Source organism: Lissotriton vulgaris, chromosome 8 (genome assembly GCF_964263255.1).
Source record: "Lissotriton vulgaris chromosome 8, aLisVul1.2, whole genome shotgun sequence".
In the NCBI taxonomy this organism is placed as follows: Eukaryota; Metazoa; Chordata; class Amphibia; order Caudata; family Salamandridae; genus Lissotriton; species Lissotriton vulgaris.
The window spans coordinates 112,660,080-112,684,661 of record NC_141696.1 but is presented as its reverse complement, the minus strand read 5'-3'; the positions used below and the strand labels follow the sequence as shown (position 1 = coordinate 112,684,661).

General features: G+C 41.6%; 1 protein-coding gene across 1 annotated transcript in view; it reads right to left on the bottom strand.

Moving 5' to 3' along the window:
* Nucleotides 1-5,490: 5,490 nt before the first annotated feature.
* Nucleotides 5,491-24,582, bottom strand: part of LOC147693564 (uncharacterized) — a 38,650-nt gene continuing 19,558 nt past the window's right edge. The window contains exons 2-6 of the mRNA XM_086933783.1: nt 23,260-23,324; nt 17,511-17,546; nt 10,872-11,309; nt 7,344-7,559; nt 5,491-5,868 (exon numbers count right to left, since the gene is read on the bottom strand). Coding sequence (XP_086789909.1) covers nt 5,584-5,868; nt 7,344-7,559; nt 10,872-11,309 — 939 coding nt within the window. The 5' untranslated portion in view covers nt 17,511-17,546; nt 23,260-23,324 and the 3' untranslated portion in view covers nt 5,491-5,583. The remainder of the gene's footprint in view (nt 5,869-7,343; nt 7,560-10,871; nt 11,310-17,510; nt 17,547-23,259; nt 23,325-24,582) is intronic.

The window sequence follows — 24,582 nt, the reverse complement described above, 5'->3', positions numbered from 1 at the left end:
TTATTTTCGTATGTGTATACGTTTGTAAAAGTATTTAGTGTATGTACTTTAAATGTGTTTTATTTCTGTTGTAGTAAAGGGTGTTACGCAATGTATTCCATTGACGTTTGTTACGTAAGGGATGTTAGCGTTCTATTTTTTAGTTGATGGTGATGTAATGTTGAGCGCTACGTAATTTTTAGCCAATCGCAGCTCTACGTTGTGTGACGTAGCGTTGCATTTGACGTGCGTTAACGGGGCGTTTTCTACATTGGTGTGAATCTTCGTGCGGTAAAGGTGTGTTATTCCTCCGTGGTTGTTGCTGCGTCGTTGGACTGGTAAGATGTACATTTATTAACATTGAGTACATGAATTTGAATGTATTAATACTTGTGTGTATATACGTATTATTCATAATGTTTTATTAGGATGTATGAGTGTTTTATTTCTATTGCGCCTTGTGTATTATCGATTTTCGAGTTACAATATTCTTTAGTACTGTTCTAAAAGATATATGTTTGTTAAATGTTTGTTTTTCGAAATGTTACATAAAGCAATGTTTATTTTTGTATGTGTTATGTCTTTGACATTGCGTCCGTTGTGATTTCGCGCTCACTTTCCTTGTGTTTTGAATTTTTCTTGATCTTTATGCGAATGTTGGCTCGTGTTTAAGTTGATAGTTCGGGATGCATTGAGTAATCTTTGCTAGTGTCTTCCTGGAATGTATTTTCCAGAGTTTCGTTTCGCCTGAGGTGGCACTGTGATGTTTATTTTTCCTCTGACTTAGCTTTTTCTTGTGTCATTTGTACCCGTATGTGACTTGTTTCGCCGCTATTTATTTATTTTGTTTGTTGCTTGTTGTAGTTAAAAGTATTATGTATGCACTGTGTATGTTTTCTTTTTTGCTGTGTTTCTTTTATAATTTCTTCATTTTAGGGAATGAGCTGCTACGATCGACAGGTAATGACAATTTTATTTCCTTATTATGAAAGAGTGCCTTTGTGAGTTCTTATACATTTGTTTATGCATTTCCTTTTCTTGATGTTACTGTAATTATTGTTTTCGGTCTTGCTTTGCTAGCACGTATTTCCTGTCTGGCTCCTCTCATTAGAGTGTGTTTAGTATTTTATCAATGGCTGCTATTTAGTTTTATTCTTTGACATGGATTGAATTTCGTTTTGCCGTACGTGTTTTTCGGTCGCACTTGCCTTGTGTGTAGTAATTTCCTCTTGCACGGCCTCCCTTATGTCAATTTCGCCAGCAATAGCACATTATTAACATTCGGCACCCCTACACTACAATTGAGCAACATGAGATCATCACTCTTTGCCAGTAGAGCTGTATTTAGAACTCCCCCAGTCTCATTTAGACATAGAACTGCAGTACTGTACAGCACCAAAGCATGCTTGTATAGCTGTGATTGTGTGTGCAACGTACAAAAAGTTGTTCTAAAGCGTGCACTTTGGCCTGTTGGTGTGTGTGACTGTTGAAAGCGTGGCTTGATGGCTGTTTGTGTGGGTGTATGCATGGTGAAAGGATGCACTGATGACTGTTGTGTGTGTACGGCTTGTGAAAGTGTCCATTGCTAGCTATTAGTGTGTGTGCCTGTTAAAAGCGCACATGTTTGGATTGTATGTAGTTTGTCTGATGAGTAATGCTGTAGTAAATGAGTGGTGCTGTGGTTGTAAGTGTTTGTGTGTAGTTGTAGTGTGATAGTGTGTTGATGGTGAGTGAGGGTGAGGTGTTGAGGGTGAGAGAATGATGGTGTGAGGGTAACGGTGTGAGGGTGAGGGTGAGTGATTGTTGGCGAGCGTGAGGCAATGAGGCTTATTGAGAATGTGAGTGGGTGTGCGAGGATGTGTGATAGTGTGTGAGTGTGGATGTGTGTGAGGGTGGGGGTGTGTGAGCGTGTGGGCATGTGAGTGTGTGGTGCTTAGTAATGCTGTAGTTGTGATGTGTTGATCTGTGCTAGTGATGAGTGGTGCTGTGTTGATGTTTAATTATTACCACCACAGCATAACTTAGCACCACAACAGTTGCACTTCTCCCAACAATGGCATCACTGATGTCCACGAATGCAACATGCAGCAATACCACTTTATCTTTCTGCAGCCCCACAGTACCATTGAGCAACAACACTGCATTACTCTGCACTTCCACATCCGTATTTTGCACACCAACAGTCTCATTTAGACATAGTACTGCAGTACTGATGACTGTTGTGTGTGTATGCCTGGTGAAAGTGGCCATTGATAGCTGTTGTGTGTGTGACTGTTAAAAGGGTACATGTTTTGATTGTATGACCTTTGTTTGCTGCAGTGGTGATGAGTGGTGTTGTGGTGGTAATTGTTTTTTTGTGTGGTTGTAGTGTGATAGTGTGTTGAGGGTGGGTGAGGTGTTGAGGGTGAGTGAGGGTGAGGCGTTGAGGGTGAGTGAGATTGAGGGTGAGTCAGTGTGAGGTGTTGAGGGTGGGTGAGGCTATGAGGGTGAGTGTGGCGTTGAGGGTGAGTGAGGGTGAGGTGTTGAGGGTGATTGAGGATGAGTGAGAGTGAGGGCAAGTAAGGTGTTGATGGGGAGGTGTTGAGCGTGATTGAAGTGGTGTTGTGGTGGTAAGTCTTTGTGTGTGGTTGTAGTGTGATAGTGTGTTGAGGGTGAGTGAGTATGAGGGTGAGTGAGGGTGAGAGTGAGTGAGAATGAGGGGGAGGTGTTGATGGTGAGTGAGGATGAGTGAGGGTGAGGAGTTGAGGGTGAGAGGCTGAGGGTGAGTGAGGTGTTGAGGGTGAGGTGTTGAGTGTGATTGAGGATGAGTGATAGTGAGGGTGAGTGATGTGTTGAGATTGACTTAGGGTGAGGCGTTGAGGGTGAGTGAGGGTGAGGTGTTGAGGCTGAGGGTGAGGAGCTGAGGGTGAGTGTGGGTGAGGCGTTGAGGGTGAGGCATTGTGTGTGGTTGTAGTGTGATAGTGTGTTGAGGGTGAGTGAGTATGAGGGTGAGTGAGGGTGAGAGTGAGTGAGAATGAGGGGGAGGTGTTGATGGTGAGTGAGGATGAGTGAGGGTGAGGAGTTGAGGGTGAGTGAGGGTGAGAGGCTGAGGGTGAGTGAGGTGTTGAGGGTGAGGTGTTGAGTGTGATTGAGGATGAGTGATAGTGAGGGTGAGTGATGTGTTGAGGTTGACTGAGGGTGAGGCGTTGAGGGTGAGTGAGGGTGAGGTGTTGAGGCTGAGGGTGAGGATCTGAGGGTGAGTGTGGGTGAGGCGTTGAGGGTGAGGCATTGTGTGTAGTTGTAGTGTGATAGTGTGTTGAGGGTGAGTGAGTATGAGGGAGAGTGAGGGTGAGAGTGAGTGAGAATGAGGGGGAGGTGTTGATGGTGAGTGAGGATGAGTGAGGGTGAGGAGTTGAGGGTGAGTGAGGGTGAGAGGCTGAGGGTGAGTGAGGTGTTGAGGGTGAGGTGTTGAGTGTGATTGAGGATGAGTGATAGTGAGGGTGAGTGATGTGTTGAGGTTGACTGAGGGTGAGGCGTTGAGGGTGAGTGAGGGTGAGGTGTTGAGGCTGAGGGTGAGGAGCTGAGGGTGAGTGTGGGTGAGTCGTTGAGGGTGAGGCATTGTGTGTGGTTGTAGTGTGATAGTGTGTTGAGGGTGAGTGAGTATGAGGGTGAGTGAGGGTGAGAGTGAGTGAGAATGAGGGTGAGGTGTTGATGGTGAGTGAGGATGAGTGAGGGTGAGGAGTTGAGGGTGAGAGGCTGAGGGTGAGTGAGGTGTTGAGGGTGAGGTGTTGAGTGTAATTGAGGATGAGTGATAGTGAGGGTGAGTGATGTGTTGAGGTTGACTGAGGGTGAGGCGTTGAGGGTGAGTGAGGGTGAGGTGTTGAGGCTGATGGTGAGGAGCTGAGGGTGAGTGTGGGTGAGGCGTTGAGGGTGAGGCATTGAGGATGAGAGAGAGTGAGGTGCTGAGGGTGAGGGTGTGAGGGTGAGTGTGGGTGAGGCGTTGAGGGTGAGTGAGGGTGAGGTGTTGAGGGTGATTGAGGATGAGTGAGAGTGAGTGTGAGTGAGGAGTTAAGGGTGAGGTGTTTAGGGTGAGTGAAGTGTTGCTGTGGTGGTAAGTGTTTGTTTGTAGTTGTAGTGTGATAGTGTGTTGACGATGAGTGAGGCTGAATGAGGGTGATGTTTTGAGGGTGAGTGAGGGTGAGTGAGGGTGAGTGAGTATGAGAGTGAGGTGTTGAGTGTGAGGTGTAGAGGGTGATTGATGATGATTGAGATTGAGGGTGAGTGAGGAGTTAAGGGTGAGGTGTTGAGGGTGAGTGAAGTGTTGCTGTGGTGGTAAGTATTTGTTTGTTGTTGTAGTGTGATAGTGTGTTGACGGTGAGTGAGGGTGAATGAGGGTGAGGTGTTGATGGTGAGTTGTTGAGGGTGAGTGAGGATGAGTGTGGGTGAGGTGTTGAGGGTGAGGAGTTGAGGGTGAGTGAGTGTGAGGGACTGAGGGTGAGTGAGGTATTGAGGGTGAGGTGTTGAGAGTATTGAGGATGAGTGAGAGTGAGGGTGAGTGATGTGTTGATGATGAGTTGTTGAGGGTGAGGTGTTGAGGGTGAGTGAGAGTGACGTGTTGTAGCTGAGGGTGAGGGGCTGAGGGTGAGTGTGGGTGAGGCGTTGAGGGTGATCTGTTGATGGTGATTGAGGATGGTTAAGCGTGAGGGTGAGTGAGGGGTTAAGGGTGAGGCGTTGAGGGAGAGGTGTTGAGAGTGAGGGTGATTGAGTGTTTGAGGGTGCAGTGTTGAGGGTGAGTGAGGGTGAGGTGTTGATGGTGAGTGAAGGTGGGTGAGGGTGATGGTGATGTGTTGAGGGTGAGTGAGGGTGAGGTGTTGAGGGAGAGTGAGGGTGAGGTGTTGAGGGTGAGTGAGTTTAATTCAGGGTGGGTGATGAGTTGAGGGTGAGTGAGTGTGAGTGAGGGTGTGATTGGCAAATGTGAGTGTTTTGCATGTGTGACTCGTTATTTTAAAGTAAAGTGTGTTTGTGTTTTTGTATGTTGTTGTTGTAGAATGATGCTGTTGTGGTGGTGTAGAGTGATGTTGGTGTGTTGATGAGTGTTGTTAGTGTGGTGCTTCCTAATGCTGTTGTTGTGATGTGTTGATGATGAGTTGTGCTGTGTTAGTGTTCAACTATTACCACCACAGCATAACTCATCCCAACAACAGTTGCACTTCTCCCAACAACCTAATTTGTGATGTCCACCAATGCAACACGCAGCAATACCACCTTAACATTCGGCCCCCCACAGTAACATTGCTCAACAACACAGCATAACTCAGCACCAGCACAGGCGTATTTAGCTCAACAGTCTCATTCATACATAATACTGTAGTGCGTGCAAGCTACAAAGTATGTGTATTTTGTATATGTTTTTGTAATGTCAAATGGATTGGCAGAATGTTGTATGTGGGTGTGACTATGTTGTATAAATTGAGTGTATTAGTTATAATTTGCCTTTTGTATAGAAAAAATTACCATAGAAGTTGTAAAATTTGAATTCCACACTTTTTTATTATTAAAAAAAAAACACAAATATTTATTGTTTAACTTTGTACAAAAAAAAGATATCCTGGCAACATGCAAAATTTAGTCTGAACATATTTCATCGTCTTTTTCTTTCAGAATTTTTATGATTTGCCCATTACAAAAGACAACTTCAAAAGTTTGTGGCAAAAAATGGACAAGGGCATCTCCGATGTTGTCAACTTCCTCATCTAACATAAACCATTTAATTAAGATCTCGTTTTCGATGGGCATTGATTGATATTCATCTGTGTTTGTCACTTTTATTGTGATAATACTCGTTTGCTCAGTAGAGCTTTCAACACCATAAATTAGAATGTCCATCTTTTCCTCTGGTGGGGCTGTTACCTGTTGAGAGAAAAGAAAAGCAACAATTATTTTTTAAATTTGTATACTTTATTTTTAGTGTAAGGCCTATAGTGGGTGAAAGGGACAGAGTTGTTGAAAGGGACACATTGGGTGAAATGGACTGAGTAGGTGAAAGGGTCCCAGTTGTTGATAGGGTTTGAGTGGGTGATAGGTCGAGAGTGGGTGATAGGTGGTGGTAATAGTTTTTTTGTGTGGTTGTAGTGTCATAGTGTGTTGAGGGTGAGTGAGGGTGAGATGTTGAGGGTGAGTGAGGGTGAGGCGTTGAGGGTGAGTGAGATTGAGGGTGAGTCAGTGTTTGAGGATGAGTGAGAGTGAGGGTAAGTAAGGGGCTGATGGGGAGGTGTTGAGCGTGATTGAAGTGGTGTTGTGGTGGTAAGTTTTTGTGTGTGGTTGTAGTGTGATAGTGTGTTGAGGGTGAGTGAGTATGAGGGTGAGTGAGAGTGAGAGTGAGTGAGAATGAGGGGGAGGTGTTGAGGGTGAGTGAGGATGAGTGAGGGTGAGGAGTTGAGGGTGAGTGAGGGTGAGGGGCTGAGGGTGAGTGAGGTGTTGAGGGTGAGGTGTTGAGTGTGATTGAGGATGAGTGAGAGTGAGGGTGAGTGATGTGTTGAGATTGACTGAGGGTGAGGCGTTGAGGGTGAGTGAGAGTGAGGTGTTGAGGCTGAGGGTGAGAAGGTGAGTGTGAGGGTGAGTGTGGGTGAGGCGTTGAGGGTGAGTGAGGGTGTGGTGTTGAGGGTGATTGAGGATGAGTGAGAGTGAGAAGTTAAGGGTGAGGTGTTTAGGGTGAGTAAAGTGTTGCTGTGGTGGTAAGTTTTTTTTGTAGTTGTAGTGTGATAGTGTGTTGACGGTAAGTGAGGGTGAATGAGGGTGATGTTGTGAGGGTGAGTGAGTATGAGAGTGGTGTTGAGTGTGAGATGTTGAGGGTGATTGATGATGATTGAGATTGAGGGTGAGTGAGGAGTTAAGGGTGAGGTGTTGAGGGTGAGTGAAGTGTTGGTGTGGTGGTAAGTATTTGTTTATTGTTGTAGTGTGATAGTGTGTTGACGGTGAGTGAGGGTGAATGAGGGTGAGGTGTTGAGGGTGAGTGAGTATGAGGGTGAGGTGTTGATGGTGAGTTGTTGAGGGTGAGTGAGGATGAGAGTGGGTGATAAGTGTAGAGTGGGTGATAAGTCTATAGTGGGTGATAAGTCTAGAGTGGGTGATAAGTCTAGATTGGGTGATAGGCCTAGAGTGTGTGAAAGGGCCAGAGTTGTCGAAAAGTCCCGAGTGGGTGAAAGGTCCCGAGTGGGTGAAAGCTCCCGAGTGGGTGAAAGCTCCCAAGTGGCTGAAATGTCCCGAGTGGGTAAAATGTCCAGAGTGGGTGGAAGGGGCAGAGTGGGTGAAAGGGCAAGACTGGGTGAAATTCCAAGAGTGGCTGAAAAGAGATAATTGCAAAAGCTTTTGTTTGTTGTGCTTACCTCCATTTTGCTATGGCGCGTTGTATTCAATATTTTTTGGCAATTGAATTCATGTACAGTGACGTGAGTCAGGGTAACATATTTGCCAAGATGTATTTTAAATAGTGACGCTTCTCTCCACAGTGTCACTTTTATATCATCAGTTGCATCTTTTATTGTAATGGATTTGAGTGGGGTATCTTGCCCATTGATAAACACCGTTTTTGTGTCCTCTTCCTACACAAAAAGAAAGCATTCTATTAAATAGTGATTGTAAAAACAGATATTACTAGTGCATTGTATGAAAGGCTATATAATGTATCATATTTAACGACCCAAATGAACCCCCTTTGTAAAAGATTGAATTGTTTAATGCAAAAAATGGCCTTGTAGATAGTACTTGTCTTTGTAGTATACACCAAAGCACTGCCATCTTATATTTTTCAAAACTAGTACTTGCTACTATGTGTGAAGAGTGTATAATTTTAATTTTTTTCAGTTAGTTATTGAAGTTACTAAAGGTGTAATGTGTGTGTAAGTCAACTATGCATTTTTGAAGTAGACATGATGACATGAGTGAGGGTGATGGTGAGTTATTGAGTGTGAGGTGTTGAGTGTGAGGAGTTGATGGGGAGTGAGGGTGAGTGAGGATGAGGTGTTACGTGAGGGTGAGGTTGAATGTAAGTGAGGGTGAGTGAGGGTGAGGGTGAGTGAGGGTGAGAGGGTGAGGGTGAGAGATTGAAGGTGAGTGAGGGTGAGAAGTTGAGGGTGAGTAACGATGAGCGTGAGTGTGAGTGAGGCTGAGTGAGGGTCATTTAGGGTGAGGAGTTGAGTGTGAGAGTGAGTGAGTGTTGAGGGTGAGAGATTGAGGGTGATTGATGTTGAGAAGTTGATGTTGAGTAAGGATGAGGGTGAGTGTGGGTGAGAAAGGGTGAGTTATTGGGTGAGGGTGAGGTGTTGAGGGTGAGGGTGAGGCTGAGGTGTTGAGTGAGAGTGAGGTTGACTGAGGAGTTGAGGGAGAAGGGTTAAGTTTTTGAGGGGGAGGTGTTGATGGCTAGTGAGTGAGGGTGAGGAGTTTAGTGTGATTGAGGGTGAGTGAGATTGAGGGTGAGTGAGGCGTTGAGGCTGAAGTGTTGAGGGTGAGGTGTTGAGGGTGAGTCAGGGTGACGTTTTGAGAATGAGTGAGGGTGACTAAGGGTGAGGCATTGAGGTAAAGACAGTGTTTTCGTTCTATTCCTAAACAAAAAGTAAGCATTGTATAAAATAGTTACTGTAAAAATACATCTTACTATTGCGTTGTATGAATGGCCATATAATGTATTATATTTAGCGACCCAAATGAACATCCTTCCTAAATGATAGCAATATTTATTGAAAAAACTGGCTTTGTAGAGAGTACTTGTATTTGTAGTATACAGGAAAGTGCTGCCATATTATAGTTTTCAAAATGCATGTTTTTTGTTTAATTGTTAATGAAGTTACTAAAGGTGTACTGTGTGTGTAAGGCAAGTATGCATTTTTTTAGTAGACCTGATGACATGAGTGAGGGTGTGGGTGAGGGTGAGTGATTGAGGGTGAGGTGTTGAGGGTGAGTGAGGGTTAGGGTGAGTGAGGGTGGGGTTGAGGGTGAGTAAGGGCGAGTGAGGACGAGGTGTTACGTGAGGGTGAGTGTGAGTGAGGCAGAGTTAGGGTGAGGGGTTGAGGGTGAGTGAGAGTGAGCGAGTGTTGAGGGTGAAAGATTGAGTGTGAGAAGTTGTGGGTGAGTAAGGATGAGTGTGAGTGTGGGTGAGTGAGGGTGATTGATTGAGTGAGGGTGAGGTGTTGAGGTTGAGGCTGAGGTGTTGAGGTGTTGAGTGAGAGTGAGGGTGACTGAGGAGTTGAGGGAGAAGTGTTGACTTTTTGAGGGGAGGTATTGAGGGCTAGTGAGGGTGAGTGAGGGTGATTGAGTGAGAGGTGTTGAGGGTGATTGAGGGTGAGTGAGATTAAGGCTGAGTGAGGCATTAAGGGGGAGGTGTTGAGGGTGAGGTGTTGAGGGTGAGTGAGGGTGAGGTGTTGAGAGTTATTGAGGGTGAGAAGTTGAGGGTGAGTAAGGATGAGGCTGAGTGAGGGTGAGTGATTGATGTTGAGTGTGAGGCTGAGGTGTTGAGGTGTTGAGTGAGAGTGAGTGAGTATTTGAGGGAGAAGGGTAGAGTTTTAGAGTGGGAGGTGTTGAGGGCTAGTGAGGGTGATTGAGGGTGAGTGAGGAGGAGGTGTTGAGGGTGATCGAGGGTGAGTGAGATTGAGGGTGAGTGAGGCATTAAGAGTGAATTGTTGAGGGTGAGGTGTTGAGGGAGAGTGAGGGTTGGGTGTTGAGGGTGAGTGATGTTGACTGAGGGTGAGGCATTGATGTAAAGACAGTATTTGCGTAATTTTGGTAAACCCAAAAAGAACAATTCTACAAAATAGTGACAGTAAAAACACATAGTACTAGTGCGTTGTATGAATGGTAATATAATGTATTATATTTCACGACCCAAATGAACATACTTTCTACCATAGTGCATTTTTTTTTGTAAAAATTGGCTTTGTGGAGAGTACTTGAATTTGTACTATACCCCAAAGCACTGGCCTATTATATTTCCCAAAACTATTACTTTCTACATAGTGTGAAAGAGTGTCTAATGCAAGTTTTTCTGAGGTTGTTAGTGAAGTTCCTAAGGGCCCGATGTAGGTAAATCCCATTTTTGTATGTAGGTCCCAACATCTGGATTCATTACCGAATCATTAATAATTCTTTAATTACCGAATCGGTAAATACCGAATAGGTAATGCCCATTCATTCCTATGGGCTTTGAAGCCCATAGGAATGATTAGGCATTACCGATTCGGTATTTACCGAATCTGTAATTAAAGAATTATGAAGGGTGCAGGGGGTGTCACTTTGACACCCTCTGGCACCCCCAAAAAAGGCACAGTTGCCATGTGGCAAGCATACCTGCCCTAAGGGCAGGTCTGCCTGTCACATGCCATAGGTGTGCATGCACACATGTGCATGCACACCGCAATCAGTATTTTACCCTGGATTTGTATTCCATGGTAAAATACCGATTCTGTAAGCCATGTGCAGAAGGTACATTGCCTAACTACATTACATTTCCGTTAATTTTATTGAATCTGTAAATGTACCGATTCGGTAATTAAACAGATTTGCTAAAGTTACCTAAAATGTGCCCCTACATCTCAATAGCCCTTTACCGATGGGAAACGGCCCAAAATCGGTATTTTTGGCCGATTGGGATCGGTAAAGGGCTACCTACATCGGGACCCTAAATGTGTAATTTGTGTGTAAGCCAACTATGCATTTTTTTAGTAGACATGATGACATGTTTGCGTTCATACTTCTGGCACATATTGTCCCTGAAACAGTCATCAGACTATTTAGACTTGCAATTTCTAAAAGTCAAAAATACATAAGATATGTCATTTACAATACTAATAAGTCCAACTTTTCAAATGCGAGACAATAGTTTTTTTTAGTTGACATGATAACATGTTTGTGTTCATACTTACGGCAATTATTGTCCCTGAAACGGTCATCAGGCTTTTTAGACTTGCCCGTTTTATTTCCTTGATGGGAGAAGCCGATGGTGCAGGCGGATGCAAAATGTTGTTTGCTTGTTGGATCAGGCCCTCCTCGATTGTCATTGCGGGAAATTTGGTTACTTTAGTTTGCTTTGTAATTAAAATTGTTTTGTTTTTGATAATAAAGTTTCGTATCAGTAGTCCACAGTTTATTTTCGTTTGCTCATATAAATTTTCTTGGTAACAAGTACATTTAATTGTTCCAGTTTTATCTGCTAAAGCCAAATGGAATAAAATTTTCTGCTCTTGTTTAGCATTTTTGTACGTAGTTTTCCCTGAGCAGCTGATGACATTAACTCTTATTGGTTTCTGGTATGGTTTGTTGTCATCAGTAGAAATGTTCATTATTTCTTCAATAGACATCATCTGAAATAGAAAATGTGATATAACATGTTAAATACAAACCCATATTGGTTTATGATCACTGTAATAGCATTCTAAAGTACCATAGTTGTGTAGTTGGTCATTTGTATATATATGATCTAAAATGGATTGGTAGTTAGTTGTGTAACTGTTAATGAGTTGTTGACATTGTAATTTTGTTTCAAAGAATCCAAGTAATTGCTTGCTGTTTGCATTTGGTTGAGATACATCCACATTGAAATCCCCTAAAATAATCAATTTGTGCGTGGGGTAAAAATCCGTAATATTTGTGATGAAATCAAAAAGAGAAGTTATACTTTTTAGGGGTGGTTTGTATAAAATAATAATAAGGTAATCTGTGTTATCAATCTGTAGAGTAAAATGTAAAATGTCTATCCCTTCAAGTGTCTCATAAATAGGCAATATAAATAAATCTTTTTTGTAGTACATAATCATTCCATGGTTTGTGTTGTATGTATGAAATTTATCAAATATAATGTGATGATATTGTTCTATCGTGAAATCATTAGCTGTAGCATTTCTTGTAGTGTTGATCTCAGTTAAGCAAATAATGTCTGCTTGTAATATATTCCTATCCGCTACCATAGATGAAAAATTTTTCTGTAGTGATCTTATATTGTGTGCAATGATATTGAAATGTGCACTGTATGTATGTAACTGTGGGATATGTATTTCAAGTGGCATTTCTGTCCTTAATCTGTGCATTTCCTCATTAACTTGTGGATGTACTACAATTTTACGTTCATCAAAATTGTGTACATAGACATTTTGTATTGATTTTGCCCTGCTAATAGCAACATAATGCAAATGATGAATCTTGCTGTTATTAAAGTGTATATAAAGTGGTTCGAGAGTTGCACCTTGTGTGCGATGTATAGTGCGTGCTGATGCTTGGCGTAAAGGAAATTGCTTCCGTATAATGGTAATAAATTTCTTAGTGTATTGGAAATGTCTAGCTATAGCATGTATTGGTGTCCATGTATTTTGTATTTGTGAATGAAATAAGTGTTTATATTGTTGTCTGGTTGTTTGTCCTATAGTGGGATTGTCAAATAACAACCAAACAATAATAGGTGTATTGTTAATCAATTCAACTAATTGTACAACACCAGTTGCGCCATTTGTTAAACCATCATTGACATCCACATTGCAACTTAAATCATAACGAAGTTGTAAGGCAATGTGTAATGTATGTGAAAGGCCCATTGTTTTCTGTGGATCTTTGGGCAGTTGCTTAAGAATCGTTTTTTTCACATTTTCAGACAAATCAGAACTAACAGTATCGCTTGCTACTGTTATGTAGACAGGATAATCTTTGCAATGTTGTTCTAAAACCTTTTTGTTAATTTCATTAACTTCTAGATTAGTTGACATGATATATGGAATTGTTTCTAATAAAGTCTCATCAGGTTGTATTTCCCTTTGCTTAATTTGTGAAATATCTTCTTCAGTATGCTTGCCTTCTCTCAATCGGTTTAGTAATTCAGCAAATTGTAGATCTTCTTTTTGGCGCATAATTTTTGTTAATTCAAAAATTTTAAAATGTTCTTTCCATAAGTTAGCACTTAAAGGACCATACATTTGTGTAGAATCCTGAAAAATGTATCTGTCAAATACAGGTTTTAATTGGTAAAAGTCACCAATGGCTAAAATAGAAATTCCTCCAAATGGTTCATTAGATGATTTAATTTCTTGAAGCCTGTTATGTATAAAATTCAACATATTGTGTCCTACCATTGAAATTTCATCAATAATAACAACTCTAACATGCATCATTTCCATTTGGAGAGCAGTTCTATGTTCATGACTCAGTTGTTTATAAGTCAAACTTTGCGACACAGGTATTTTGAAAGTGCTATGCAGTGTTTTGCCATTAATATTATGGGCAGCCTTTCCTGTTGGAGCAGTAAGTAAGATATAAACATTATCAGGATTTTCACCAGCCTTAGTGTTATAGTAGCGTAGTAAAGTTTGATATAGTGCAGATATTACAAAACTTTTCCCAACACCAGCCCCTCCAGTGCAAAAAGTATAGCATGGAGTGCTAGTAGTTTTAAACCAATGCAAGTGATGGTAAACAAATTTAAGTTGTTCTTCCGTTAAGTTTTGCATAAGTTGTTGGTATTTTTCATTGGGTAAAATAACGTTAGTTGAGCTTTGTTCTTCAGTTGTAGTTCTAATTCCTAAATCTAGAGCCAAATCATATCTATTATTATGTTCTGGATTTTGGTCTTCTGTCTGTATATTAACAGTTGGTGATAGAGGAGGTGAAATTACATTTTCATGAGACTGTTCATGAATAATGTTTGTAAGTTCGCCATGCTGTTTGTTATAGATTTTTAGTTGTGTGTCAACAAATGTTTTAACTTCCAGATACCTATCATAGTAAGTTTCCTTGTTGATTAGTATTTTTTCTTCTTCCCTCCATGGATAGTGCAACATTAATATTTCTCTATAATACTCTTCTGGTTCATTATTTTTGCTAAATCTGCAAAAGCGTATTATTTTCCCTTGTCTGCGCTTATTTAAAGCATAATCATAATTATGTTTCTGTTGTTGTTTATTTCCGTCACTACATTCTATTTCTAATTCTTCCTCATCTGAGCTGTAAAAGTTTTGTTCTGCAAGTAAATCTTCGCAATCATTTATTTCTTTCCCATGTGTTTTTTTCTTCACATAGTTGAAATTAGCCGCATAGTCTGCTAACGTGCACATCTCTAATGATTGTGGCCGTTTGCAGTACTTAATAATAATATTTTCACATTGAATGTCAGTTGAATTTTCGGGCAAGTTATTAATAGTTTCGATATCACGCATTAAATAAGTTCTTTTCTCTGGACGGCTAGTATTAATAAATACAAATGATCGTGAGCTTTTCCGTAATGGTATTTGAAGAATTAGATATGCTGCTTCTTGAGCACTAATTTCTGTGCAGTTGAGGAATTTATTTCCTATGTGTTTAAGTTGATCTTTGATATTACTATTGCTTGTTACCTCTTTAGCAGCTTGCGCTAGAAGTTTGCTAATTCCTCTTTGCGATTTACTGATATATGAGATAATATAGACTGCACAAGCATAAGGGTCTAGTATAAACTGCAAGTCTATGTTTGCTCGCCAAGCTTCTAAAAGAGTACTATTGTAGTTATTGATGAAGCATTCGCCTGGTGTTCTTTTTAAAAAAATAGTTGTTTTTTGCAAGCTAGTTTGTATAGAAGTAATATATTCTTTATCATCCATTTTAATGAAGTCCAAAAATTCCTCAAAAGAAAGTGTATTAAAAGTAGTATTATTCATAGCTTCATGTATTATTTTCATATTATCTTGCCATTGGTTATTTGTCTCCTCAAGTGTTAATGGCTCTAATATGAGCGTTCTTGACATTGGATATTTGGGATATTGATATTTGCATGTCCGTTGCTGTTTACGTCTGCAATTTTTGGTGTGACCATGCCTTTGTAGATTTATTAACGGTTGTAAAACAGGGTTCTCAGACTTATGACAAGTGATATATTTGTCAATAAAGCTATTGACTTCTTCTACTGGTGAAACACCATACAATGGTGCTTTGTTTACCCAGAGTAATGCATGTATATGTGGAGAACCTCTTTGTTGGAATTCGACTCTGTAAAAGTAGTCTACTATTTCCCCAATTGGATTAGTGCCATTCAGCAAAACACAATTAAAGAATTTCCTAACTTGATAGTCAAACTGTCTTGCACATGTTATTGGATCTTCTTGTATTAATTTACTTTTAGTTTCCCAAGACATGTTTAAGAATTCTTCCTCTGTACATTCCTTTAAGTTTCTAACTCTCAATAGTATATTTATTAAATGGTGCCATTTTGTTTCAGCAGCAGATAATGTCAAAAAGAAAGTGGGAATGCCAAGTTGCCTTATCATAGCAAAAATATCTTTTTTGCAACCTTCCCAATATGGAGGTGAACTGCGTATAGTTTTTAATACTTTGTACCCCTCATTAAACTGTAAAACATTGGCAATATTACATTTAATGTCTTTAGCAGTTATTTTATTCCCATCTGTAAAATGTTTTCTGATGGAAACGTTGATTTTACCATGGATCTGCTTAATATGTAATTTCTTCAGTTTAAAAAAGACATTAGTAATAGATTTAGCGACTCTTCTATCATAACTCCTTAACTCTGCTTGGCAAATAGTACTATAATGTACCGGTATGTGTCTTTCCTTATTGTTAGGCCTTCGTTCACCACAAAAAATAGTAGGGAAAGCCAAAAACTCTGAATCTTTATCCTCATATAAACCTCTTGGCGTGTTATGTTCAGCTGGAGCGAAACTTAACACATTCAGCGAATTACTAGTAATAGTTTCATTTGTTAACATAGTATCCAAATTCCCAGCTTCTATGTTGTCAGAACTATCAGATGAATTGTTTGTCTCAGAAGTCTCATTGTGAGATTCTATTTCTGGAGGTATATACTCCCAGTCAGGGTTAATCGTAACACCATATTCATTAAACATTGTACTATTTTTAGCTAGCCATGTAGCTGCCTTTTTTACAGTATTTGGTCTAATATTCTCATAATGTGTATATGATTTATAGATTAATTTCCTTTTTAATTTCACTGGTATTGTCATGGCGTCATTAATTTGCCTTGGTAAAATGGTAACAGTTGTCATAACATCTGCAGGTACATTAACTACTGCACCTGATAATGATTTTTGAAAACCGCGTGGCAGACTCCGAATTTGTAAGAATGGTATCCTAGGTGAAACTAATCTTTCTTCTAAATCATATAATTCTAATTCAACTGGTACATTTGGGAAGCCATGCCATTTACAATTGAACATGGTGGTATTTTGTTTTTGCGAATGTAATAATAGCAAGTCTTACAAATAAAATTTGTTTTCTTGTTACTAATGTTACACTGGTTGAAAATTTCGGATTGGCTAACACTGCTTATATTTTGCAACGTTTGTTTATGCCACAGTTGATTGCAAAGAGTACAAATGTACTCTGGCCCATGCAATATTTCCCGGTGGAATTTGCGAATGATTGTATGGATTTGTTTACCTCGTTTCTGTCTTTGGCCCTGCGTGAAGATGGGTATGTTATTATCAGTAGCACTTAGTTGACTGTTGGTAATGTCTTCTTCAGCTGTATTAACTTTTTTTCTTTGTACAACTGTAGTTGGACATGTACTTGAATCCCTTTTTCTTTTCCGAGACTGTTTATTTGTTCCCTGGATAGCTTTACTATTACCTGGTAATTGTGCTAAATGATTGCTATTGCTATTCCCTCCCTTACTTGTATTCTGTAAATGATCAGAAGACATTGATGTTGATGTTATCGTCTGATTAGGAGTACATTCAGTAGTATGTACCCAAATATTTCTTTCTTGCGGTAGGTGACTATTTTTTTTGTGCACAGTAAGTGCTTTTGTAAAGGATTTCCTTTGAATGACTTTTATATCTATTGGTGTTAATTCAAATTGGACACATTGCTCAGCCTGATGTGTAAACTTATATGCTAGTTTCATAACATATTGAATTAGCCCTTCAAACGAATTAAATGCAATTGTAACACATGTTCCGTTTGAATGAGGCATGCCTTCATGGTCCCTACTATGTGAATCAAATACAAAGTATGATTGCATATGTTTGAAAATAGCTATTACATAAACATTCATACAAAGTAGAACACCACAGTGCTTATTAATAGTAACATTTAATGCTGTGCTAATATCTGGGTAGGCTTTATCAAAACGTTTAAGGACATCACCGTAGTAAGCATTCCGTAGCAAAAGTGAATATATCTCTTGATTGTGGTCTATATACCTTGGCAGGTCATCTGGATGCATAAGTGTTTCTTTGTTAATAGAATGCATTTGGAGATATAAAGCGTCCCCACGGTCCATTATATAATGCAGATCATTAGAGTTCCAAGTAGTTACTGGCTTGCATAAATTGTGCAAGACAGCAAAAGCACTATTTGGTAAGCATTGCTTACCTTGTGATTTGCTATTAAATTTGCTATTCCCTTGATGGTAACTTGCTTTCAAGCATCTCTGCATCTTATAAGTTATACTGAAATGTTGTTCTCAACAAATGTAAATTAAGAAGGTTTGTGAACTAACAAATATTTTAGGGGACTGTAAGGTATGAACTTTCAACAAATTTTAAACTAAGTGGCAAAGTACTATTTACCTTAACTTCTGTTTCTTTTGTTGTTGTTTTAATAATCTGAAAGGAGAAAAAAAACATATTGTTTAGAATATATTTTTCCGAATTTTTGCCATAAAGGCCACATTAGCATGTAAATAGTCTTTTAAAGACCTGTTAAGAGCTCTAGTGCTGCTGTGAGTGTATGTGCCACGGCTGGCACACAGGCAGAGTGAGATGATAGAGGGAGAGAGAGGGAGTGGGAGGAAAAGGGGGACAGAGAGAGAGTGAGTGAGTGCGTGAAAAGTTAATACTGAGAGACGTTAAAAAATGTGTGTGTGTGTTATGTGTTGCATTGAATCAGAGAATGGATGAGGTGTGAGGAACGGAAAGGGAGTGAGAGGGAGAGTGATAGGAAGGGAGACGGGGATGGAGGGAGGGAGAGAGAGGGAGAGGGAGACAGAGGAATTAACAAAGTTAGAGTGAGAAAGAGGAAGGCAAGAGAGAGGGAGGGGGAGCTAGAGAAGGAGAGAGAGGGTGAGTGTGGGTGAGGGGTTGAGGGTGAATGAGGATGAAATGTTGAGGGTGTGAGTGTGAGGGTGAAGTGTTCAGTGTTGGTGAGGTGAGGTGGTGAGGGTGAGGGTGAGTGAGGGGGAGGGGATGAGGGTGAGTGGTATTGAGGGTGAGTGAGGGTGAGGGTGAGTGAGGGTGACGGTTTGAGGGTGAGTAATGGTGAGGGTGAGTGAGGATGACATGTTGAGGGTGAGTGAGCATGAGGGTGAGTGAGCATGAGGGTGAGTGAGCATGAGGGTGAGTGAGCATGAGGGTGAGTGAGGATGGTGTGAGTGAGTGTGAGTGAGGGTGAGGGGTTGAGGGTGAGTGAAGGTAGGTTAGGCTTAGAGATTGAGGGTGAGTGATGGTGAGAAGCTGAGAGTGAGTAAGGATGAGGGTGAGTGTGGGTGAGTGAGAATGAGGTGTTGTGGGTGAGTGAGGTGTTGAGGGTGAGTGAGGGTGAGGCTGAGGCTGAGGTGTTGAAGTGTTGAGTGAGAGTGAGGGTGAGTGAGGAGTTGAAGGAGAAGTGTTGAGGGTGTGTGTGTGAGGTGTTGAGGGCTAGTGAGGGTGGGGGAAGTGTTGAGGATGAGTGAGGGTGAGTGAAATTAAGGGTGAGTGAAATTGAGGGTGAGTGAAATTGAGGGTGAGTGAGGTGTTGAGGGTGAGTGAGAGTGAGGTGTTGAGTGAGAGGTTGAGTGAGTGTGAGTGAGGGTGAGGGGTTGAGTGAGGGTGACTGAGGGTGACTGAGGGTGACTGAGGGTGAGTGAGGGTAAGTGAGGGTGAGTGAGGATGAGCGTGATGGTGGGTGAGGGTGAGTAAGAGTGAGTGAGGCTGAGGGTGAGGGAGGGTGAGGGAGGGCGAGGCATTGAAGGTGAGTGTTGGTGAGGTATTAAGGGTGAGTGAAGGTGAGTGAGAATGAGGGTGAGGGTGAGTGCGGGTGAGGGTGAGGCGATGAGGGTGAGTGAGGGTGAGGGTGAGAAAGGGAGAGGCGTTGAGGGTGAGTGAGGGTGAGCTGTTAAAGGTGACTGAGGGTGATGAGTTGAGGGTAAGTGAGGGTGAGGTGGTGAGTGTGAGTGAGGGTGAGGGTGAGGCGTTGCGGGTAAGTGAGGGTGAGTGTGTGTGTGAGGCTTCAAAAACTAAAGACACCCTTAAAGTAGTGTCGTTATTTGTATTCGGAAAATAGTTTAGAATTGCTGAGGATGTGGGACTTGAATGTGTCTGTTGTTAGTTTTAAAAGCTGGAATTGTTGTTGGGGATGGAGAGGGAGTGAGTGTGTGCGTGAAGAGTTAATAGTGCGAGACGTACCGAAAAATGTGTGTGTGTGTCATCGTGTAACTTAGATTACTTCCTATATTGCATTGAATATGAAAATGAATGCGGTGTGCGTGTAATATTGAAAGTGTACCCAGTTAGTGTGCAAGTAATGTAGAAAGATAGAGAGGGAGTAAATGGGAGACAAATGGAGAGTTATGTACAAAGACAGAGAGGAAGGGAAAGTTAGGGAAAGGAAGGGAAATGGAGGGAGAGGAAGAGAAAGGGAGTGAGATGCAGGGTGATAGGGAGGGAGACGGAGAGGGAGGGAGAGAGGAGGAAGAAAAGAGGGGGAGTGAGACAGAGGGAGGAACACAGTTAGAGTGAAACAGAGGAAGACAGGAGAGAGGGAGGGGGAGCTATAGAGAGGGAGAGAGAGCTATAGAGATGTAGGGAGACCGAAAGAGAAAGAGAGCGAGAAAATTATGTGTATGCCGGGAGGGCTGAGTGCACGAAGCCTTCGGCTGCAGGGTCCTGTGATTAACCTCATGGTCAGTTTAATGTTGTTGCTGTCGCCCCGACCCTTAACAACTAACCCTGCCCCCACCGATGCGGTCCTTGGACACAAAGTAAACAGTACATTTTTCACCTGCTTGAAAGATTGTGAGTAGCCATGTAATAGAGGGTGTGGGCGAAAGTCCCCTTGATAGTGGATTGTGTGTATGAAAAGTTTGTTGTGGTGTGGCGAAGTGTTGCGAACGGATTATGACTGTACTATTCCCCCTAATGTTCCAATGTGCCTGTGAATAGTGTAGTAAGTGTAAGGTCCATTATTTTTTGTGTAGACAGCTAATCCTGGCTAATGTGTTATTGGATGTGTGCTTGTGAAAATGTAATACTAGTAGTTGTACGAGTGGCTGTTTCTGTGTGTCAGCTTGTAACTTGGATTACTAACTGTGCAAGTACAGCTACGAATGAATGCATTGTGCGTAAATGTTGTAAAGTGTTGCCTGTTTACGTGCAAATTAATGTGCAATTAGAAGTTCTGACTGAAAGTTTGGTGCTGTAGTGGCGAAGTGCTATGATGTTACATTGCGTAGGAGTTGCACGTGTTGTATAAGGGTGGCAGTCAGTGTTTTGGCTAATGTGACAGGCTGTGTGTGATTAGTGTAAGATGCAGTGTTTTGCCTAATGTGACAGGGTGTGTGTGATTAGTGTGCTATAGAGAGGGAGGGAGACGAAGAGAGAAAGAGAGCGAGAAAATTATGTCTATGCCGGGAGGGCTCAGTGCACGAAGCCTTCGGCTGCAGGGTACTGTAAATAACCTCATGGTCAGTTTTATGTTGTTGCTGTAGCCCCGACCCTTAACCACTGACCCTGCCCCCACCGATGCGGTCCTTGGACACTAAGTAAACATTAATTTTTGCCCCTGAGAGAAAGATTGTGAGTAGGCATGTAATAGAGGGTGTGTGTGCAAGTGTCTTTGTTCGTGGAATGTGTGTATGAAAATTTTGTTGTGGTGTGGCGAAGTGTTGGTGTACCCAGTTAGTGTGCAAGTAATGTAGAAAGATAGAGAGGGAGTAAATGGGAGACAAATGGAGAGTTATGTACAAAGACAGAGAGGAAGGGAAAGTTAGGGAAAGGAAGGGAAATGGAGGGAGAGGAAGAGAAAGGGAGTGAGATGCAGGGTGATAGGGAGGGAGACGGAGAGGGAGGGAGAGAGGAGGAAGAAAAGAGGGGGAGTGAGACAGAGGGAGGAACACAGTTAGAGTGAAACAGAGGAAGACAGGAGAGAGGGAGGGGGAGCTATAGAGAGGGAGAGAGAGCTATAGAGATGTAGGGAGACCGAAAGAGAAAGAGAGCGAGAAAATTATGTGTATGCCGGGAGGGCTCAGTGCACGAAGCCTTCGGCTGCAGGGTCCTGTGATTAACCTCATGGTCAGTTTAATGTTGTTGCTGTCGCCCCGACCCTTGACAACTAACCCTGCCCCCACCGATGCTGTCCTTGGACACAAAGTAAACAGTACATTTTTCACCTGCTTGAAAGATTGTGAGTAGCCATGTAATAGAGGGTGTGGGCGAAAGTCCCCTTGATAGTGGATTGTGTGTATGAAAAGTTTGTTGTGGTGTGGCGAAGTGTTGCGAACGGATTATGACTGTACTATTCCCCCTAATGTTCCAATGTGCCTGTGAATAGTGTAGTAAGTGTAAGGTCCATTTTTTTTGGGGTAGGCAGCTAATCCTGGCTAATGTGTTATTGGATGTGTGCTTGTGAAAATGTAATACTAGTAGTTGTACGAGTGGCTGTTTCTGTGTGTCAGCTTGTAACTTGGATTACTAACTGTGCAAGTAAAGCTACGAATGAATGCATTGTGCGTAAATGTTGTAAAGTGTTGCCTGTTTACGTGCAAATTAATGTGCAATTAGAAGTTCTGACTGAAAGTTTGGTGCTGTAGTGGCGAAGTGGTATGATGTTACATTGCGTAGGAGTTGCACGTGTTGTATAAGGGTGGCAGTCAGTGTTTTGCCTAATGTGACAGGCTGTGTGTGATTAGTGTAAGATGCAGTGTTTTGCCTAATGTGACAGGGTGTGTGTGATTAGTGTGCTATAGAGAGGGAGGGAGACGAAGAGAGAAAGAGAGCGAGAAAATTATGTGTATGCCGGGAGGGCTCAGTGCACGAAGCCTTCAGCTGCAGAGTACTGTGAATAACCTCAAGGTCAGTTTTATGTTGTTGCTGTCGCCCCGACCCTTAACCACTGACCCTGCCCCCACAGATGCGGTCCTTGGACACTAAGTAAACATTAAATTTTGCCCCTGAGAGAAAGATTGTGAGTAGGCATGTAATAGAGGGTGTGTGTGAAAGTGTCCTTGTTCGTGGAATGTGTGTATGAAAATTTTGTTGTGGTGAAGCGAAGTGTTGGGAACGGTTTATGGCTGTACTATTTCCCCTAATGTTACAATGTGACTGGGAATAGTGTAGTAAGTGTAAAGTGAAGTGTTTATTTTTGTAGGCCGCAAATCATGGCTAATGTGTTATTGGATGTGTGTTTGTGGAAAGGTAATACTAGTACTTGTACGAGCGGCTGTTTTCGTGTGTCAGCTAGTAACTTGGATTACTTACTGTGTGCCAGTAAAGCTGCGGGTGAATGTTGTGAAGTGTAGCCTGTTTGCGTGCAAATAAATGTGCAATTTGAAGTTGTGCCTGAAAGTTTGGTGCTGTAGTGGCGAAGTGCTATGATCTTAGATTGCGTTGGAGTCGCACGTGCTGTATAAGGGTGGCAGTCAGTGTTTTGCCTAATGTGACAGACTGTGTGTGATTAGTGTAAGATGCATCTCTGTTCACTCTTGAGTCCGATCATCCAGTTTACTGTCTTGCTATGAAGCTGTCAATGAAAGCGTAATGAGTGTTCTAATGTGGTCGCACTCATTTCGGCGTGCGTGTGATATAGTATGTGTTCCTAACAGTGTGTGCGTGAAAAGTTAATACTAATAGATGTAAAAAAAAGGGTGCGTATGTGTCATCTTGTAACTTGCACTGGTTACTGTGTTACATTGAATCTGAGAATGCAAGCGGTATGCGTGTAATATTGAAAGATAATCTGACAAGGTGTGTGTGAGTAGTGTAAGCTGGAGCTCTGTTCACTGTTCAGTCCGATCATCCTGTTGACTGTATTGCTGTGAAGCTGTGACAAAAATCGTAAGGAGTGTTCTGTTGTGGTTGCACTCAATTCGCCGTGCGTGTTATATAGTATGTGTTCTTAACCGTGTGTGCGTGAAAAGGTAATAGTAACAGACGTAAAAAGAAGGTGTGTGTGTCATGTTGTAATTAGGAGTAGTTACTGTGTTGCATTAAATCTAAGAATGAATGGGTGTGTGTCAAACTTATGTTCTGCCTTGATTTATTGGAAGGAATGTTCTGTGTGGCGAGTCGGAGTGTTAGGAACGGAAGTAAAAAGTGTGTAGAAGAGTGAACAGTTTGCTGTACTTACATGATATATGTTGGTGCGCAGTTTCTTTCCCCCTATCAAGGAAATGTTGAAAGCGTACCAATAACCTACAAGAGATAACGATAAAAAAAACAATATGTATCTGATGGTTTAAACCAAGGTATGACCTGTTTAAGAAATTACGTAGTCCTTTGCTAAGTATTACCATAGAAAATGTAGATTTGCAAACACACATGTCGCAGAATAATTTAACACAGGTGCAATGTTGATATAGTAACAGTTCTAATAAACGCAAGTAAATATATCAATACTGTCTTTGGATGTATAGAAATAACACTTGCATGCACTTACGTTCTAAGATTGAATGCCGTAATTTTTCAGTGGCTGTTGGTCGATAGCAGCAAGTACAGCGCCGTTCTGTAAGTCGAAGTTCTGTCCTCGCTGGTCAAAAAGAGAGTATGACTTAAAGTGACCCGTCCCTCTGCTTAAATAGGGGGTAACGATGCAAGAATCTTTTTTTTTTTTTGGGTTTAAGAAAGGATCAAAGCTTTTAGTCCTTCCCTTGCCCCAAGGAAAAGTCACACTAGCTGATGTGCGCGACTTGGAAGTGTGAATGTTTGAATGTGTATGCAGATGGAGTTTCGACATAGGCGCGCCAGTAGACTTCACTGGGCAACTCCCTTAAGGCCATATAAGATTTTGCTCGGAACTAACAAAGCAAAGGGCCTTTTTTTTTTACGTTAGTGTAATTGGACTTCAACTGTCTGCTCGAAGTTACACTTAAAAATGGCATATATAAAGCATCAAAAGTATACAAAGTTTCACTTTAAAACATACTACTCTTGTAATATACTGGCTCAAAGTTGTGCCGTTTAGGTTTAGTATGAAAATACTGAAAATTGCTGCGGATGCGTCCATTAATGTGTGTGTGGCAACGTGAAAAAAAAGTGGGTGAATGAGAAAGATGGTCGATGATTTTGATTGGCAAAAAAGAAATGTAAAGACAGGTGTGGTGCTGAACGGGTCAGAGGCCGGATGCAATATTTGCCATAAAAGTTGTGTTCTTCGTTTTATTATGAAAATAGTGAACATTGCTGCGTAAGTGGCCCTTAAATGTGTCTGTGGGTATTTTTAAATGCTAGGATAATTTTGGCAGTGTGTGTACGTGTTGTAAATACAGAATTTCGCTGCGGGTGCGTCCATTAATGTAAGTCTTGTAATATACAGGCTCAAACTTGTGGCGTTTATGTTTAGTATGAAAAGACAGGACATTGCTGCAGATGCCTCCATTAATGTGTGAGTGTCACCATAGAAATACAGTGGGAGACTGAGAAAGATGGTCGATGATTTTGTTTGCCAATAGAT